The sequence below is a fragment of the Oncorhynchus clarkii genome, unplaced genomic scaffold (genome assembly GCF_045791955.1).
Source record: "Oncorhynchus clarkii lewisi isolate Uvic-CL-2024 unplaced genomic scaffold, UVic_Ocla_1.0 unplaced_contig_5133_pilon_pilon, whole genome shotgun sequence".
Taxonomy (NCBI): domain Eukaryota; kingdom Metazoa; phylum Chordata; class Actinopteri; order Salmoniformes; family Salmonidae; genus Oncorhynchus; species Oncorhynchus clarkii.
In genome coordinates, this window is record NW_027258965.1 from 2,997 (window position 1) to 20,688 (window position 17,692).

The following is a 17,692-nucleotide window of genomic DNA, read 5'->3' on the forward strand; positions in this document are numbered from 1 at the left end:
GTAGGTAGTAGTGCAAAGGCTGTATACAGTATGTATTCATGTATATTTAACTGAACCTCTCCTAATGAATGAGTTTCAACGAACCGTGAGGAAATGCAGTCCATTACATTCTGAAGACAAGAACATATGTGCAACTATATTGCGTGTACAGAATTAACAGGGTTTTTTTTGCCAGATGAGATGAATTCTCCATTTTTCTTTTAAAACAGAGATCAATCAAGATAAATAGATACAGTATATAAACTCATTAACAATATACTCTTTCTACAGACATGGAGAAAGGCGTTTCACTCTTAACATGACAACTTGAAGCTTAACAAACGTATTTCCTAACGCTTCACTTCACATAAGACTGTTCCCCACTATTACAGATAAGTGTTCCTCTAGACGTCTTGTACACGTTTTAAAACGTTAAACCTACAGCGAATATAGCTTTGTCTCTAGTGGTTGTCTCTAGTGGATATTTTAAAACATTAAACCTACAGCTAATATAGCATTGTCTCTAGTGGTTGTCTCTAGTGGTTGTCTCTAGTGGTTGTCTCTAGTGGTTGTCTCTAGTGGTTGTCTCTAGTGGTTGTCTCTAGTGGATATTTTAAAACATTAAACCTACAGCTAATATAGCATTGTCTCTAGTGGTTGTCTCTAGTGGTTGTCTCTAGTGGATATTTTAAAAACATTAAACCTACAGCTAATATAGCATTGTCTCTAGTGGTTGTCTCTAGTGGTTGTCTCTAGTGGTTGTCTCTAGTGGATATTTTAAAATGTTAAACCTACAGCTAATATAGCATTGTCTCTAGTGGTTGTCTCTAGTGGTTGTCTCTAGTGGTTGTCTCTAGTGGTTGTCTCTAGTGGATATTTTAAAATGTTAAACCTACAGCTAATATAGCATTGTCTCTAGTGGTTGTCTCTAGTGGTTGTCTCTAGTGGTTGTCTTTAGTGGTTGTCTCTAGTGGTTGTCTTTAGTGGTTGTCTCTAGTGGTTGTCTCTAGTGGTTGTCTCTAGTGGATATTTTAAAATGTTAAACCTACAGCTAATATAGCATTGTCTCTAGTGGTTGTCTCTAGTGGTTGTCTCTAGTGGTTGTCTCTAGTGGTTGTCTCTAGTGGTTGTCTTTAGTGGTTGTCTCTAGTGGTTGTCTCTAGTGGATATTTTAAAACGTTAAACCTACAGCTAATGTAGCATTGTCTCTAGTGGTTGTCTCTAGTGGTTGTCTCTAGTGGTTGTCTCTAGTGGTTGTCTCTAGTGGATATTTTAAAACATTAAACCTACAGCTAATATAGCATTGTCTCTAGTGGTTGTCTCTAGTGGTTGTCTCTAGTGGTTGTCTCTAGTGGTTGTCTCTAGTGGTTGTCTCTAGTGGATATTTTAAAACGTTAAACCTACAGCTAATATAGAATTGTCTCTAGTGGTTGTCTCTAGTGGTTGTCTCTAGTGGTTGTCTCTAGTGGTTGTCTCTAGTGGATATTTTTAAACTTTAAACCTACAGCTAATATAGCTTTGCTCCAGTGGTTGTCTTTAGTGGATATTTTTAAACTTTAAACCTACAGCTAATATAGCATTGTCTCTAGTGGTTGTCTCCAGTGGTTGTCTTTAGTGGATATTTTTAAACTTTAAACCTACAGCTAATATAGCTTTGCTCCAGTGGTTGTCTTTAGTGGATATTTTTAAACTTTAAACCTACAGCTAATATAGCTTTGCTCCAGTGGTTGTCTCTGGTAGATCTTGTGCTTTTCCCCTGTGGTTGTTTTTTTCGTCTGAGGACTTACTCCTCTTCTTCATCACCTCTTCAGAGTCTCCACAGAGTCCTTCATCGCTGGCGGCCTGGAGGCTGTCGAAGGTCCCCTGTCTCTCCCCATTGGTCCTCAGGGTCTTCTCCTGCCTCCTCCTCCTCTTACACTGCTCCGTACAGCGGTCCAGGCAGCTGAACTTACATCTGGTGTCGGTGGTGCAGGCGTACATCCCCACGGGCACCGCCAGCACCATGGCGCACACGATTACGATAATATGGATGAGCTTCTCCCGTTGTTCCAGCTGACTGATGTCACTTCCTGTTACAAACACGATGCACTGGCCGGCGCGGGGCATCTGGTTCTTCAGCGTCACACACACCTCGTATTTAGTAACCGGTAGGAGGTCGTTGACCGAATAGGTGTTGATGCCCGGCCCGATGTATGTCAACTCCTTTTTGTCAGAGTGGTATTTCCCCAAGTGGATGGTGAACCAGGTCTCTGCAGGGTTGTCCGTCGCAGCGTACCACTCCAGAGTGATGCCGTAGACCGTCTGCTTGGAGATGCGTATGTCAATGTAGACGTTCTCGTCGGCTGAGGCCAGGGGGAACGGGGGCAGAGACATGGCGGCACCGACGGAGGAGGAGGAGGCGTTGAAAGACTTGATGTTGACCAGGACACTGACGGAGGAGTTGCCTATGAAGTTGTTGGCGAAGCAGGTGTAAGCGCCTCGGTCCGCCAGGTGAAGGGATGGGATGACCAGCTGAGATCTGATGGTCTCATCGTCCACACGGGTCTCTGAGACTGGAGAGAAAGGAGAATTATGTTACAACTTAATCAACAACGGTGGATAAAAATCAACATATTGTACATGTATAATATGCAGTACTGTTTATGTTATTTGTTGCATTAGGCATTATTGTTGAGTTTGCCTTCAAGAAAGGCAGTGTCATACACTGTTTAAAGTGATCTATAAACATCAATAGCCAACCAAACCCTGTTTCAATCTATAAACACCAATAGCCAACCAAACCCTGTTTCAATCTATAAACACCAATAACCAACCAAACCCTGTTTTAATCTATAAACACCAATAACCAACCTGTTTTAATCTATAAACACCAATAGCCAACCTGTTTTAATCTATAAACACCAATAGTCTACCGGTTTTAATCTATAAACACCAATAGCCAACCTGTTTTAATCTATAAACACCAATAGTCTACCGGTTTTAATCTATAAACACCAATAGTCTACCTGTTTTAATCTATAAACACCAATAGCCAACCTGTTTTAATCTATAAACACCAATAGCCAACCTGTTTTAATCTATAAACACCAATAGTCTACCTGTTTCAATCTATAAACACCAATAACCAACCTGTTTTAATCTATAAACACCAATAGCCAACCTGTTTTAATCTATAAACACCAATAGTCTACCTGTTTTAATCTATAAACACCAATAGCCTACCGGTTTTAATCTATAAACACCAATAACCAACCTGTTTTAATCTATAAACACCAATAGCCAACCTGTTTTAATCTATAAACACCAATAGTCTACCTGTTTTAATCTATAAACACCAATAACCAACCTGTTTTAATCTATAAACACCAATAGTCTACCTGTTTTAATCTATAAACACCAATAGTCTACCTGTTTTAATCTATAAACACCAATAGTCAAATGAATGTATGAAATAAACATGCTTTAGCCTACTTGGCTTAAATCCTGTCATCAAAGTGGTGTAGTTATGAGTGACTGACATGTGATATCAGTCACTGGTAAATACTCTACCGCAGCAAAGTCACAGCAATCTAATAGATGGTAGTTTAGAAGTTGCAATTAAATAAAACCTTTACCAGTAAATCCCCGTATAATCTTCAGGCTGTATGACCAGTGGATGGCGGGGTCAGGCCTGGCTTTGACTAAGCACCGGAGGGTTACCTTGTCCCCCAGTGACACCGTCATGTTGCTTTCTGAGGCTGAGGCCTCGGGCTTCATACATGTTTTCAAACCGACTTCGTGAAAGAACTTTCCCGCTCTGGAACTGGGGCCCGTGCACATCAGGTACGAGTTCATCAGAATTAGAGGCGGACTAACACTTTTGATAAACTCTACGAAACCTTTGAGGCGGCAGTCACACAGCCAAGGGTTGTCGTGCAGCGCTAAAACAACGTTGGCCTCTCCACTGCTGGGCTCTGTACCTCCTTTTCTCTCCTGAGTGTTGAGGAGAGGCCAGTTGAGGAAGACATCCCTGGATATGACAGTAAGCTGATTGAAGGATAAGTCTAAATAGGTCAGGCCTGGAAGTTGTCTCAGGGCAGATTCCGGGAGCACGTCTAGTCGGTTATGTTTCAGGTCCAAAATCTTCAGGTTCGGCGTATCCTGGAACGCTGTCCATGGGACTGAACGCAGCTTGTTCCCCTGTAGCCGTAGTTCGGTTAGATTCGTCAGCCCCTCCAGACTCTTGATGTTCATTAGGGTGATGTCGTTGAAATTCAACCACAGAGACACCAAGGCACTAACTTTAGAGAAGGAGCCGCGGGGTAATTCAGTCAGATGAGAATTCTCTATTCGAATTTTACTGAAATCATTTGGAACATTGTCTGGGATTCGTCCCATGGCTGTTTCCATGCAAAGTAGGGATCTAAAATGAAACAAAAATATGTTGGTTAGAGTTATAATTTAATGTTTAAATGAAATAAACAAAACTAGGTTATTTATGTTCTCTTAGAGTAAGTTATCTCTCCACATTGTGCATTGTTAAAACAAGTTCTGAAAAACACCATTGAGTTTAGCAATAGGCTAAAGTCGATCAGTCAATAGGTCGACTGCATAACGTACTGACACGGTAAAGAAACTCGGTACAAAACTAGTTAGCCTACAAAATAATTGACAACAAACAATTTACCTTCCCAAGTTGTCATTTGTGCAAGAGCAGCCGGGTAAACAAGATGTTGATCCAGGAGGAACTCGACAGAATAGCAACGCTATAGTTAAAACTGAATACAAGGTGGCGGCCATATTCCTTTAACAGAAACGCATGTGAAGCATTTGAGCAGGGCATCTCCACCGGGACGGACCGTATAGGTAAAGCTATTACTTTAATCTTCCTAGTGACGCAATTTCTTAAGACCCCAAAGGACATGATAAACACACCGGAGGTTTGTATTTTTAGCAATGAGCCTCATTGACTGACTGTCTATATGTGCCTCTACTAAACATATGTTCACTAATCCCTATGAATTAATGGGAAGGTTTTCAGGAATAATACGACTTGATATTGAATATGTACTGACAGTGACCTGACCCCAAAAAATAAAAATAGAAATAGATTATCAGGGAGCATAATACGCAATCTATAGATTTGTCTTACTACAAACCAGCTGAGAAAATGGCACCATATACCCAACGCCTTTAATTTGTATACTGCGTGAAACAAAGGATCACGAAAAAAACAAAGAGCTCGCGGTGCCTTTTTAATTGAGGAACGTTGGAAGAGGTCTTCAGACATACATAGTCTGCAGATGTTAGTGAACAAAGTAAAGGACTACAGTGACCATGACACAAACAAACACTGGTCTAAGGTACTTAATACTGGAAAGTACTACTTACATTGTTTTTGGGGGTATTTGTACAGATGTTAGTGAACAAAGTAAAGGACTGCAGTGACCATGACACAAACAAACACTGGTCTAAGGTACTTAATACTGGAAAGTACTACTTACATCGTTTTTGGGGGTATTTGTACAGATGTTAGTGAACAAAGTAAAGGACTACAGTGACCATGACACAAACAAACACTGGTCTAAGGTACTTAATACTGGAAAATACTGGAAAGTACTACTTAAATCGTTTTTGGGGGTATTTGTACAGATGTTAGTGAACAAAGTAAAGGACTGCAGTGACCATGACAAGGAAACAAGTTGTACACCAAACAAACACTGGTCTAAGGTACTTAAGTAAAAATACTGGAAAGTACTACTTAAGTTGTTTTTTGGGGGTATTTGTACAGATGTTAGTGTACAAGTAAAGGACTGCAGTGACCATGACAAGGAAACAAGTTGTACACCAAACAAACACTGGTCTAAGGTACTTAAGTAAAAATACTGGAAAGTACTACTTAAATCGTTTTTCGAGGTATTTGTACTCTATTAATTATATGTTTTGCCAGCGTTTACTTTTACTGCACTACATTCTTAAGGAAAATGATGTGCTTTTTACTGCATACATTTTCCCTGACACCCAAAAAGTACTCATTACATTTTGAATGCTTAGCAGGACAGGAAAATGGTCTAATTCACACACTTATCAAGAGAGAATTTCTGGTCATCCCTACTGCCTCTGATCTGGCGGACTCACTAAACACATACTTCGCATGTAAATGATGCCTGAGTGTTGGAGTGTGCCCCTGGCTATCTGTAAATAAAATGGCGCCATCTGGTTTGCTTAATATAAGGAATTTGAAATTATGAATACTTTTACTTGTACTTTTGCTTTTGATACTTAGGTATATTTAAAACCAAATACTTTTAGACTTTTACTCAAGTAGTATTTTACTAGGTCACTTTTACTTGAGTAAAAGGTATCTATGCTTTTACTCAGGTATGACAATTGGGTATTTTTTCCAACACTGCACAGAAAACATATCACGTGGCACTATCCATGGTGCTGATCGCAACCAATTATTTATATAATACATTAGATGACTGACAGGGGGCGCTGTTTTGAAGCCACCGAGCTTAAACAGACGGATTTTGATGTGGATTTGTGTATTATGCTAATTAGATGTCCATGCTAGACATCGACTCTAGGGGGTTAAAGTATAGTTTTCAAGAGAGTACCAATATCACTGTCCCCACCAACTACAGCAAAAAAAAATTAAATGCATTTGATCCCGAGTGGCGCAGAGGTCTAAGGCACTGCAGACACCGTGGTTTGAAACCAGGCTGTATCACATCCGGCTGGGATTGGGAGTCCCATAGGGCGGGGCACAATTGGCTCAGCGTTGTCCTGGTTTGGCTGGGGTAGGCCGTCATTGTAAATAAGAATTTGTTTTTAACTGACTTGCCTAGTTAAATAAAGGTTAAATCCAAATATATTTGTCCTATTTGTCCTATAATTGTCCTTGAAATATTTCATTTAAATACTGAAGAATTCTATTACAGTTTTTTTACAATCACTTTGGCACTAATTTCGGAACCTTGATGTCATTTTTTAAAACTCCAGACACAAAACTCACAATCAATGATCAAAATGCAAATTTTTCAAAACTCTAACACTAACACTTTTTCCACGGTGTTGTACGTTAAGAGATGCCCTTCTGCACACCACTGTTTAAAACAGCTGTTATTTGAGCATGTGTGGCCTTTCTGTTAGCTTGAATGAGTCTGGACCTTCTCCTCTGACCTCTCTCATTAACAAGGTGTTTTTGACCACAGAACTGCCGCTCACTGAACGTGTTTTGTTTATCGCACCATTCTCTGTAAACTCTAGAGACTGTAGTGTGTAAAAATCCCAGGAAGGCAGCTGTTTCTGAGATGCTGGAATCACCATGTGTGGCATCAACAATCATACCACAGTCAAAGTATCTTAGATTATGCATCTTGCCCGTTCTAATGTTAGGTCGAACAACAACTAAAGCTCTCTACTCTATACACTCTATATATTGAGTTGCAGGCAGCTACATGATTCGCTGTTCTTATGTAACCTTCTTTGATGGGCTAAATAAGGTCTAGAGCTGATGGCATGACCTATGTCATTGTGTGGGATAATGTCAGGTTCCACCATGCTTAAATGGTGCAAGCATGGTTTCAGGCCCATCCACAATTTACCACCGTGTACTTACCCCCATACTCTCCTTTCCTAAAACCCGATTGAGGAATTTTTCTCCACATGGAGGTGGAAGGTATATTGTAGGCGCTCTCACGAACAAGCCACCCTTCTCCAGGCCATGGATGATGCATGCAATGACATCACGGCAGACCAGTGTCAGGCCTGGATTCGCCCGAAGATTCTTCCCAAGATGTTTGGCTAATGAAAACATCCATTGTGATGTGGACGAGAACCTGTGGCCAAATCCACAAGACGGGTTGATGGAAATATAGAAGTACAGTAATCAATCCTTTGTTTTTCTTTTTACAGTAAGACAGGTGAGGAACACTGCAGTGATGTTTTACAGTAAGCCAGGTGAGGAACACTGCAGTGATGTTTTACAGTAAGCCAGGTGAGGAACACTGCAGTGATGTTTTACAGTAAGCCAGGTGAGGAACACTGCAGTGATGTTTTACAGTAAGCCAGGTGAGGAACACTGCAGTGATGTTTTACAGTAAGCCAGTTGAGGAACACTGCAGTTGATGTTTTACAGTAAGCCAGGTGAGGAACACAGCAGTGATGTTTTACAGTAAGCCAGGTGAGGAACACTGTAGTGATGTTTTACAGTAAGCCAGGTGAGGAACACTGCAGTGATGTTTTACAGTAAGCCAGGTGAGGAACACTGCAGTGATGTTTTACAGTAAGCCAGGTGAGGAACACAGCAGTGATGTTTTACAGTAAGCCAGGTGAGGAACACAGCAGTGATGTTTTACAGTAAGCCAGGTGAGGAACACTACAGTGATGTTTTACAGTAAGCCAGGTGAGGAACACTACAGTGATGTTTTACAGTAAGCCAGGTGAGGAACACTGCAGTTGATGTTTTACTGTAGTTTTTTTCTTTTTTTGTAGCTAATTATTTTTGCTTTAATTCAAAGAAATCTATGAGTGATTTTATTGTATTTCATCAATACATTTCATATTTTGTTCAGTGATTCCACTGTGTCTGCAGTATTCTCTCTACTAGTCCTTTTACAGTGATGTATTTACGTGTAGTACCATAATGAAACCTGTATCACATATTTTCTACTACAATATTTAATGAATGAACGAACAACCACACAGTGAAACTATCGGTATCTTGTGTGTGGGTGATCTAAATGAATGGTCCTATGGTATTTCATGATAAATTAGTTATTTGAACCAATGATTCTGCAAGTGCAAGGTTTCTTTAAAGATATGAATGCACAATGCAATGTTTTGAACATTGGACAGCCTGTGTTACAAGTGATGACCGTTTTGAGTTTTGTGTCTAGAGTTTTGAAAAAATGACCACAAGGTTCTGAAATTAGTGCCAAAAGGATTGTAAAAAACTGTAATTCCTATGGATGGTTGAGCCTTCTGAAGAGTACCAATATGGCTGACCGGTGGCTTCCAAGCCTCTCATTGGCCAATATGGGAGTGGAGCTGGAATGGAGCGAGGACGCTCAATTTGACTGGAGCGTGGAGCGAGTTTCCCAAAGGCTGGAGCGCCGGCCTTCTCGCCCGCTCCAATTTCGCTCCAGTAGCGCACCAGGAACGCTCACGGTATGTCCGGACCAGCATGCATTTGTAGTCTACTTGTGTGCTGCTGTAGCCCCTTGCTTTAGCTACTGTCAGGGAGTTTGCTAAATATTTGAAATGCCTAAAGAAAAAAAATATATATTGGGAGGAAAATGCTTTTACGGAGCAGGTAAGGATTTAAGAGGACACAAACATTTATAAAAAAAAGTTTTAATTTTGTCATACATTTATACATACACATCAGATCATAGATACATATTACAAAATATATAGTATGTTAGCTTTGATTGGACAGTAAAGCTGGTACATTAACATACAGTGCCTTGCGAAAGTATTTGGCCCCCTTGAACTTTGCGACCTTAATGTATTCTAGTAGAATGGGCCATTTAGAGTTCCTTATTCCATTCTGAATCTGGGAATCTTCCACACAGAATTTCTGTAAAACCTGGGAATTTTGGAAAAGTTAAATACTGCCCTTAAAAGTGCATGACAAATACAAAATGTTTCTTTGCAGATCAGAAATCATTTATGAAAAAAAATATATAATATATATAAAATATATAAAAATGTTTTTTATTACAGGTCAAGGGTTGCCTGTATTCCCATAATCACACTTATGTCGACAGTTATTTATCTAACTCACATATTTACCACACGTTTTTTTTCCAAAGGAAAGAGTGTCAATGCAACTAGCCTTTTGTTTCTGTCCAGTCTCTGAGCAGTTTCACTCATGCTACTGTCAACTACTGGCTGAAATCATACAAAACCTTAGTAACAAATATTTAAGTTCTGCTTGGAAAGGACATACTTTCTCTGCCCTCTAAAGGCTTGAGGCCATCAGTTGGTATCAACAAAAGTACTCGTTAGGCGGTCCCTCAGTCCTACAAATGGCCTCGGAGTCCACACTGCACCTAGCAGAGAGCAGTCTGTTGGACTCGTCTGGCTGTTGCCTGGCAAGGTACTCCCCCTCCATCCCCTTAGGGTTCTGTCCCGGGGATAGGGTCTCGAATGTCACATATGATTCTTGGATATCTTTGGATTTTCTCCCCAGTAGCTTTTTGCAGCGCTTCTTGAGCGCCCCGCAGCAGACGATCAGTGTCAGCGGGACAGCGATCACGCAGGCCACGGTGATCACCACCACGTTAATGAGCTTCTGGGTGCCGCTTGCGCTGGCCGCCTCGTCCGTTGAGAAGATTACACACTGCTCCTTTTTAGGGATCAGGCCTTTGACGCAGACGCAGGCGATGTACTTTGTCCTTGGCACAAGGCCCTCAATAGTGATCCGGTTCTTTCCCGCAGCGACGTTGATCCTCCGCATGTCCCTCTCGCCGAACACGGCGTACAGGACGCTGAACTCGGTGGTGTTCTTTGCCGCCGGGGCCCGCCAGTTCAGGGAGACGGTGTGATCGGTGTCCCCGATTATCTTCACCGAACGCACCACCCGTTTCTCCGGCGGTTCCGGTGCCTGTAAAGAAGAGGCGTCGGCTGCTAGGTTGCTAAGGACCTCCTTCTCCACTTCCTGCATCGCCGTCTCCGTGATGGGAGGACCGGGCGTCTGTCCGTCAACCACGCTGTTGGAGATATCGTAGCTCTCGATATCATACTTTCCTGTAAAACCGCCCGGTCCTAGTGGTTCGATGATGGGCGTGACTGCCGTGGTGGTTGGTGGAGGTAGGTATTTTGCAACAAGTTTATCCTGGTAGGCAGCTTTCCCAAACCCACCGGTTTTCCGTCCCCTTTGTTTTTTAGTCTTGGAGCTGCCACCTTGTTCCTCATTTTTTAAGGAGTCTGTGATAACTAGGGAGATGATGGTATCTGCAGTCCCCAGGAAGTTGGTCGCTTTGCAGATGTATTTCCCAGAGTCCCTGTAAGAGACAGCACGAACACTCAGGATGGACCAAATGATTCCCTCCTTTGAAACTTCTTCCTGAACTATCAAAGAAATACGAAAGAAAAAGTGGTTAGATCAATTAGTGAAAAGAAATCAGGCCACCCATCTGTAATCTAGGAAATAAATCCATCCATCTGTAATCTAGGAAATAAATCCATCCATCTGTAATCTAGGAAATAAATCCATCCATCTGTAATCTAGGAAATAAATCCATCCATCTGTAATCTAGGAAATAAATCCATCCATCTGTAATCTAGGAAATAAATCCATCCATCTGTAATCTAGGAAATAAATCCGTCCATCTGTAATCTAAGAAATAAATCCATCCATCTGTAATCTAGGAAATAAATCCATCCATCTGTAATCTAGGAAATAAATCCATCCATCTGTAATCTAAGAAATAAATCCATCCATCTGTAATCTAGGAAATAAATCCATCCATCTGTAATCTAGGAAATAAATCCATCCATCTGTAATCTAGGAAATAAATCCATCCATATGTAATCTAGGAAATAAATCCATCCATCTGTAATCTAGGAATTAAATCCATCCATCTGTAATCTAGGAAATAAATCCATCCATCTGTAATCTAGGAAATAAATCCATCCATCTGTAATCTAGGAAATAAATCCATCCATCTGTAATCTACGAAATAAACCCATCCATCTGTAATCTAGGTAATAAATCCATCCATATGTAATCTAGGAAATAAATCCATCCATCTGTAATCTAGGAAATAAATCCATCCATCTGTAATCTAGGAAATAAATCCATCCATCTGTAATCTAGGAAATAAATCCATCCATCTAATCTAGGAAATAAATCCATCCATCTGTAATCTAGGAAATAAATCCATCCATCTGTAATCTAGGAAATAAATCCATCCATCTGTAATCTAGAAAATAAATCCATTCATCTGTAATCTAAGAAATAAATCCATCCATCTGTAATCTAAGAAATAAATCCGTCCATCTGTAATCTAGGTAATACATCCATCCATCTGTAATCTAGGAAATAAATCCATCCATCTGTAATCTAGGAAATAAATCCATCCATCTGTAATCTAGGAAATAAATCCATCCATCTGTAATCTAGGAAATAAATCCATCCATCTGTAATCTAGGAAATAAATCCATCCATCTGTAATCTAAGAAATAAATCCATCCATCTGTAATCTAAGAAATAAATCCATCCATCTGTAATCTAGGAAATAAATCCATCCATCTGTAATCTAGGAAATAAATCCATCCATCTGTAATCTAGGAAATAAATCCATCCATCTGTAATCTAAGAAATAAATCCATCCATCTGTAATCTAGGAAATAAATCCATCCATCTGTAATCTAGGAAATAAATCCATCCATCTGTAATTTAAGAAATAAATCCATCCATCTGTAATCTAAGAAATAAATCCATCCATCTGTAATCTAGGAAATAAATCCATCCATCTGTAATCTAGGAAATAAATCCATCCATCTGTAATCTAGGAAATAAATCCATCCATCTGTAATCTAGGTAATACATCCATCCATCTGTAATCTAGGAAATAAATCCATCCATCTGTAATCCAGTCTATTTCAGCTTCTGACTGTACAGTGCCAAAAATAGATTTCCTAAGTACGTACTTATTTTAGGCAATAGGCAGTCATGTATTCCCTGGTCCCAGATCTGCTTGTGCTGTCTTGCCAACTACGCCAAACATGACCATAAGAGTTTCCAAGACAGCACAAACAGATCTGGGACTAGGCTACAACCTGCCATGACTGGAGCAGGTTTAGCCAAACTAACTGTTTTGTGTTACCCTTTATCCATTTTTTTAACGTATGTACTGTAGCTACTGCTTGTTTTTGGCTGTATATCTATTTGTTACACATTAAATGCATTCAATCAATAAATCAATGGAACTCACAAGTGCCGTTCATCTGTTTACCGTCTGCCCGGGTCCAGGACAGCTCTGGTACTGGGACTCCGATTGTCCCACAGCGCAGCAGGACGTTGTTCCCCAGGGAGCTCCTGACCCGGGCCACAGCCGTGTGGACACGGGGCTCCTGGCACTTCCGGAGCTCCGTCTCGCTGAATGACACTCCCGACAGGCTCTCTGGGTCCGCGCAGTGCAGCCTGGTGTCGATCAGAGTCACGGATGGCGACGGAGACTTCTGGAACTGGACCACGTCATAGAGCCGGCAGTCGCACAGCCACGGGTTGTCATGGAGACCTACATCAATGAAGAAAATAAACATTTCACCAGAAAATACATTTTTGTTTGTGTTTATTAGACGCTCTTATCCAGAGCGACTTAAGAGTGAGTACATTCAACTAAAGTAGGTAAGGTAACAACAATGGTAGCTAAACAAAGGTAAAATAAAAACAACATCACTTTTAGCATGGCAATAGATAAGATAGATATGCTTTTTGGTCTTAACGTTTTTGCTCTGTCTGAACTATGACCATGTATTATGTGTTTACAATGGCAGTTTAGCAAAAAAAAAGTAATTGAAAGTAGAAGTAATCATGCTAGTTTGAAGTGAGACTAGTGAATGTAGTCACAATTAACACTACAGTATGGCTACCTTTACTATAATTAGAGTAATCCTTACACTACTCCCAAATGCTGATGCTGTCTCCTCCAACTGTCCATGTAATGCTATGTAACACACCAAAGGTACTCATGAAATGCATGTTGGGATAAAACCACCTTGACAAGCAATGTTGTAGATAGCATATTTTTAAAACCTTTTCCTGTGTATCAATTTCATGTCATTTAAGGCTTGCAAACCAAATGGGATTCCCTCTAGGTAAATAAAGATAGCTTTAATTGGAATTGATTGATTAATTAATTGCTTAATTGGTTGTTTAGATCCTTACCTAGAATATATTTGGAACTTTCCCCATCTCCTTGAGATGGTTTCACAGATAACCACGTAAAGAGAACCTCAGGAGGAACCGTGACTAGGCTGTTGCTAGATAAATCCAGGTAGGTCAGGTTCTTGATATAGATGGCCGCCTCGGTCGGGATCGACAATATCTTATTATTATGCAAGTCCAGTAGCCTCAGGTCGGGCATATCAGTCAGAGATTCCCAGGGGAAAGAGGTGAGAGCGTTCCCTTCCAGTCTCAGCTCATCCAGACTTCTCAGGCCACGGAAGCTGTCTACATTCAAAGAGTTCAGAGAGTTGAAAGAAATGCAGAGCAATTCCAAACTGTTGAGGTAGTGAAAGGTTTCGCTGGAGATCCTTGTGATGGCAGTCTTCTCGATCCGCAGTTTCGAGGTGTCTGTAGGAAAGTTGGGTGGGATTAGAGTGATCTCTGGGTCATTGCAAAGGACACTCCTAGATAGATGGAAAGAAAGGTAAACACAGGTTAGTGAATGTCACTGTATAACCTATTATAACAGGGTTATGTAGATAATTCAACGGTATTACAAGGTTGACTCAATTAACCATGTGTTCATGACATAGGATAGCTTGACAATTAATGCATACAAAAAAAATCACACTAAATATTTGATTTGCTCTGTTTTTAATCGTTGTTTTTTCGCTTATTTTATTCCTCTGGGTCTAAACGTGGTGAATACACCAGGATCAATGAAGAGCGGTAGATAGCCGAGTGTGTTGGGCCAGTAACCAAAAGGTTGCTGGATCGAATCCCAAGGTTAAAAATCTGTCATTCTGTCCCAGAACAAGGCAATTATCCCACTGTCATTGTAAATAAGAATGTGTTCTTAACTGATTTGCCTAGTTAAAATGAAAGGGGATTAGAGCAGCGCAAATTAATCCTCAGACCTATATAAACAAAAAAAGAGCTGATTTTACCTGCATATTCCGACCCAGTAGCACACAACAGAAAAACAACATATAGAAGGTGTTGACATTAAGATTTTAATTATTTGTAATAATTGCATTGGTCTTACCTTGCTTTGGATCCGTCCGATAGTTTGTGAAAGAAACAGCTACATTGAAACGGACACGTGCTGCATACACACCGTCCGAGGCAAAGTAATGCCAAGCAGAAACACAGACTAAAACCTTGAACCATTTTCTCTCCGAAACTTCACTATCAAATATAGAAGATAGTTAGATCTTTTTTAAAAGTACTGTTTATTTTGTTCTTCCCGAGCCTGCGATGCATCATGTGTGTGTCCTGCTATCTCAGTATCCCATATTGGTCTGAACGTCGTTCCCGAAGCCTGAGATAAAAAAGAACGGAGGGATTAGTGGAAAGGAATTGGGTTATTTTCATTTACGCGAGTATTGCCTCCTGGCAGTTGATTAACGAGCTGTGTAGGTTTGCTTATTTTTATATGCAGAGTAAAAACGCTTATCTATAGTTGGGGTTTATTATATAGATGGGAGTGCACCATCAGTCTAAATGCAGAGTAAAACACTTCTCTATAGTTGGGGTTTATTATAGAGATGGGAAGGGACCATCAGTCTAAATGCAGAGTAAAACACTTCTCTATAGTTGGGGTTTATTATAGAGATGGGAGGGGACCATTAGTTTATATGCAGAGTAAAACACTTCTCTATAGTTGGGGTTTATTATAGAGATGGGAGGGGACCATTAGTTTATATGCAGAGTAAAACACTTCTCTATAGTTGGGGTTTATTATAGAGATGGGAGGGGACCATTAGTTTATATGCAGAGTAAAACACTTCTCTATAGTTGGGGTTTATTATAGAGATGGGAGGGGACCATTAGTTTATATGCAGAGTAAAACATTTCCCTATAGTTGGGGTTTATTATAGAGATGGGAGGGGACCATTAGTTTATATGCAGAGTAAAACATTTCCCTATAGTTGGGGTTTATTATAGAGATGGGAGGGGACCATTAGTTTATATGCAGAGTAAAACATTTCCCTATAGTTGGGGTTTATTATAGAGATGGGAGGGGACCATTAGTTTATATGCAGAGTAAAACACTTCTCTATAGTTGGGGTTTATTATAGAGATGGGAGGGGACCATTAGTTTATATGCAGAGTAAAACACTTCTCTATAGTTGGGGTTTATTATAGAGATGGGAGGGGACCATTAGTTTATATGCAGAGTAAAACACTTCTCTATAGTTGGTGTTTATTATAGAGATGGGAGGGGACCATTAGTTTATATGCAGAGTAAAACACTTCTCTATAGTTGGGGTTTATTATAGAGATGGGAGGGGACCATCAGTCTAAATGCAGAGTAAAACACTTCTCTATAGTTGGGGTTTATTATAGAGATGGGAGGGGACCATTAGTTTATATGCAGAGTAAAACACTTCCCTATAGTTGGGGTTTATTATAGAGATAGAGATGGGAGGGGACCATTAGTTTTGGTGGTTCATTTACTTTTATAGAGGCACTGCATGCATTTTCTTGAATGTGACAATATAAGGTAAGTGCAAAAGGAATCTATTATTTTTTCAAACATAACTATTACCATAGTCTGTCATTAAAAGGTTGCATACCATGATTTTGACATGAACTCATTATTTCTTACATTTTTGAAACTTTGTGCAGTATTTTCAGGCTAAATATCTATTAACAAAGTCACACCGATGAAAGATATCCACCAGTATTATCAAAACCCATACCAGTAGCAGCCTCCTTTCCCCCAATGCACTGTGGGGTACAGTGTTCTAGACCCCAGTGGGACCCTACATAACATGGAACGCACCACTAGATGGCAGCTAAGAGTAATAGAAAACAATCCATCCATTTGATTTGTAAACTTTCTTAACCTGTATATTTTGGTGAGTCAGGGTCAGGGTTTTAGAGTCAGAGTCGTGGTTCTAGAGTCAGAGTCAGAGTTATAGAGTCAAAGTCAGGGATCTAGAGTCAGAGTTCTAGAGTCAGAGTAAGCGTTCTAGAGTCAAAGTCAGTGTTCTAGAGTCACAGTTCTAGTCAAAAGTTAGGGTTCTAGAGTCAGAGTAAGAGTTCTAGAGTCAACGTCAGGGTTCTAGAGTCAGAGTAAGCATTCTACACAAGGGCTTCTGACGGTTTCAACATTCTATGACTATGCTTCTTCATCCACTTAATGTTTATAGCCCCTTGTTCCTGTAGGTCTGGACATCTATTAGTCTGCAAAACTACTGATCCCTCCTCATGACACACTTTCCATCTGTGAGAGTGGCTTAGTGTGAGTACACAGTCTGTCCCCGGTCTCTATTCAGACACTGATGTAAAATGCATCACGAAATGGCACCCTATCCCCTATATAGTGCACTACTTTTGACCAGGGCCCATAGGGTAGTAATGCACTATATAGGGAATAGGGTGCGGTTTGGGACCGGCCCATAAACAGCCAGGTGCAGACAAAAGCTTTAAAGATTTCAAGCGAATTTGCGACCAGGAGGCAAATCCCAGCCCCCAAACAACTATGTGTCTTTAATCCAGTCATCTATCTATGGCCCTTACAGTATTAATACATCTTAAACCCACTTTCATTCTGGAGGGGTTTTCTAGCACATGAAAAAAACCTCCTCCACTAGCATGTTTTATCTGGGCTCTAGGTTGTGTGTGTGTGTGTGTGTGTGTGTGTGTGTGTGTGTGTGTGTGTGTGTGTGTGTGTGTGTGTGTGTGTGTGTGTGTGTGTGTGTGTGTGTGTCCTAAGTAATGTGAATTAGTATTTATAAAGAGGGCTGCCTTCTGCTTTAGTAATAAACTACAGTCTAGGGGCTGACAGATCGAGGAATGAGTTGAGTTTTGAAATGTTAA

At 40.4% G+C, this 17,692-nt stretch overlaps 2 protein-coding genes across 2 annotated transcripts; both read right to left on the reverse strand.

The window, feature by feature from the left end:
- Nucleotides 1-1,087: 1,087 nt before the first annotated feature.
- LOC139399237 (leucine-rich repeat, immunoglobulin-like domain and transmembrane domain-containing protein 2) lies at nucleotides 1,088-4,772 on the reverse strand. The gene is made up of 3 exons (XM_071144754.1): nucleotides 4,646-4,772; nucleotides 3,594-4,381; nucleotides 1,088-2,531 (listed from the first exon to the last, which is right to left on the reverse strand). The coding sequence occupies exons 1-3, from the start codon at nucleotides 4,756-4,758 to the stop codon at nucleotides 1,684-1,686; spliced, it is 1,749 nt and encodes a 582-aa protein (XP_071000855.1). The 5' UTR covers nucleotides 4,759-4,772; the 3' UTR covers nucleotides 1,088-1,683.
- Nucleotides 4,773-9,716: 4,944 nt separating this feature from the next.
- On the reverse strand, nucleotides 9,717-15,143 carry LOC139399236 (leucine-rich repeat, immunoglobulin-like domain and transmembrane domain-containing protein 1). Its single transcript, XM_071144753.1, has 4 exons — nucleotides 14,910-15,143; nucleotides 13,865-14,328; nucleotides 12,909-13,214; nucleotides 9,717-11,040 (listed from the first exon to the last, which is right to left on the reverse strand). Exons 1-4 carry the CDS (start codon nucleotides 15,032-15,034, stop codon nucleotides 9,956-9,958), a joined length of 1,980 nt encoding a protein of 659 aa, XP_071000854.1. The 5' UTR covers nucleotides 15,035-15,143; the 3' UTR covers nucleotides 9,717-9,955.
- Between the last annotated feature and the right edge of the window lie 2,549 nt (nucleotides 15,144-17,692).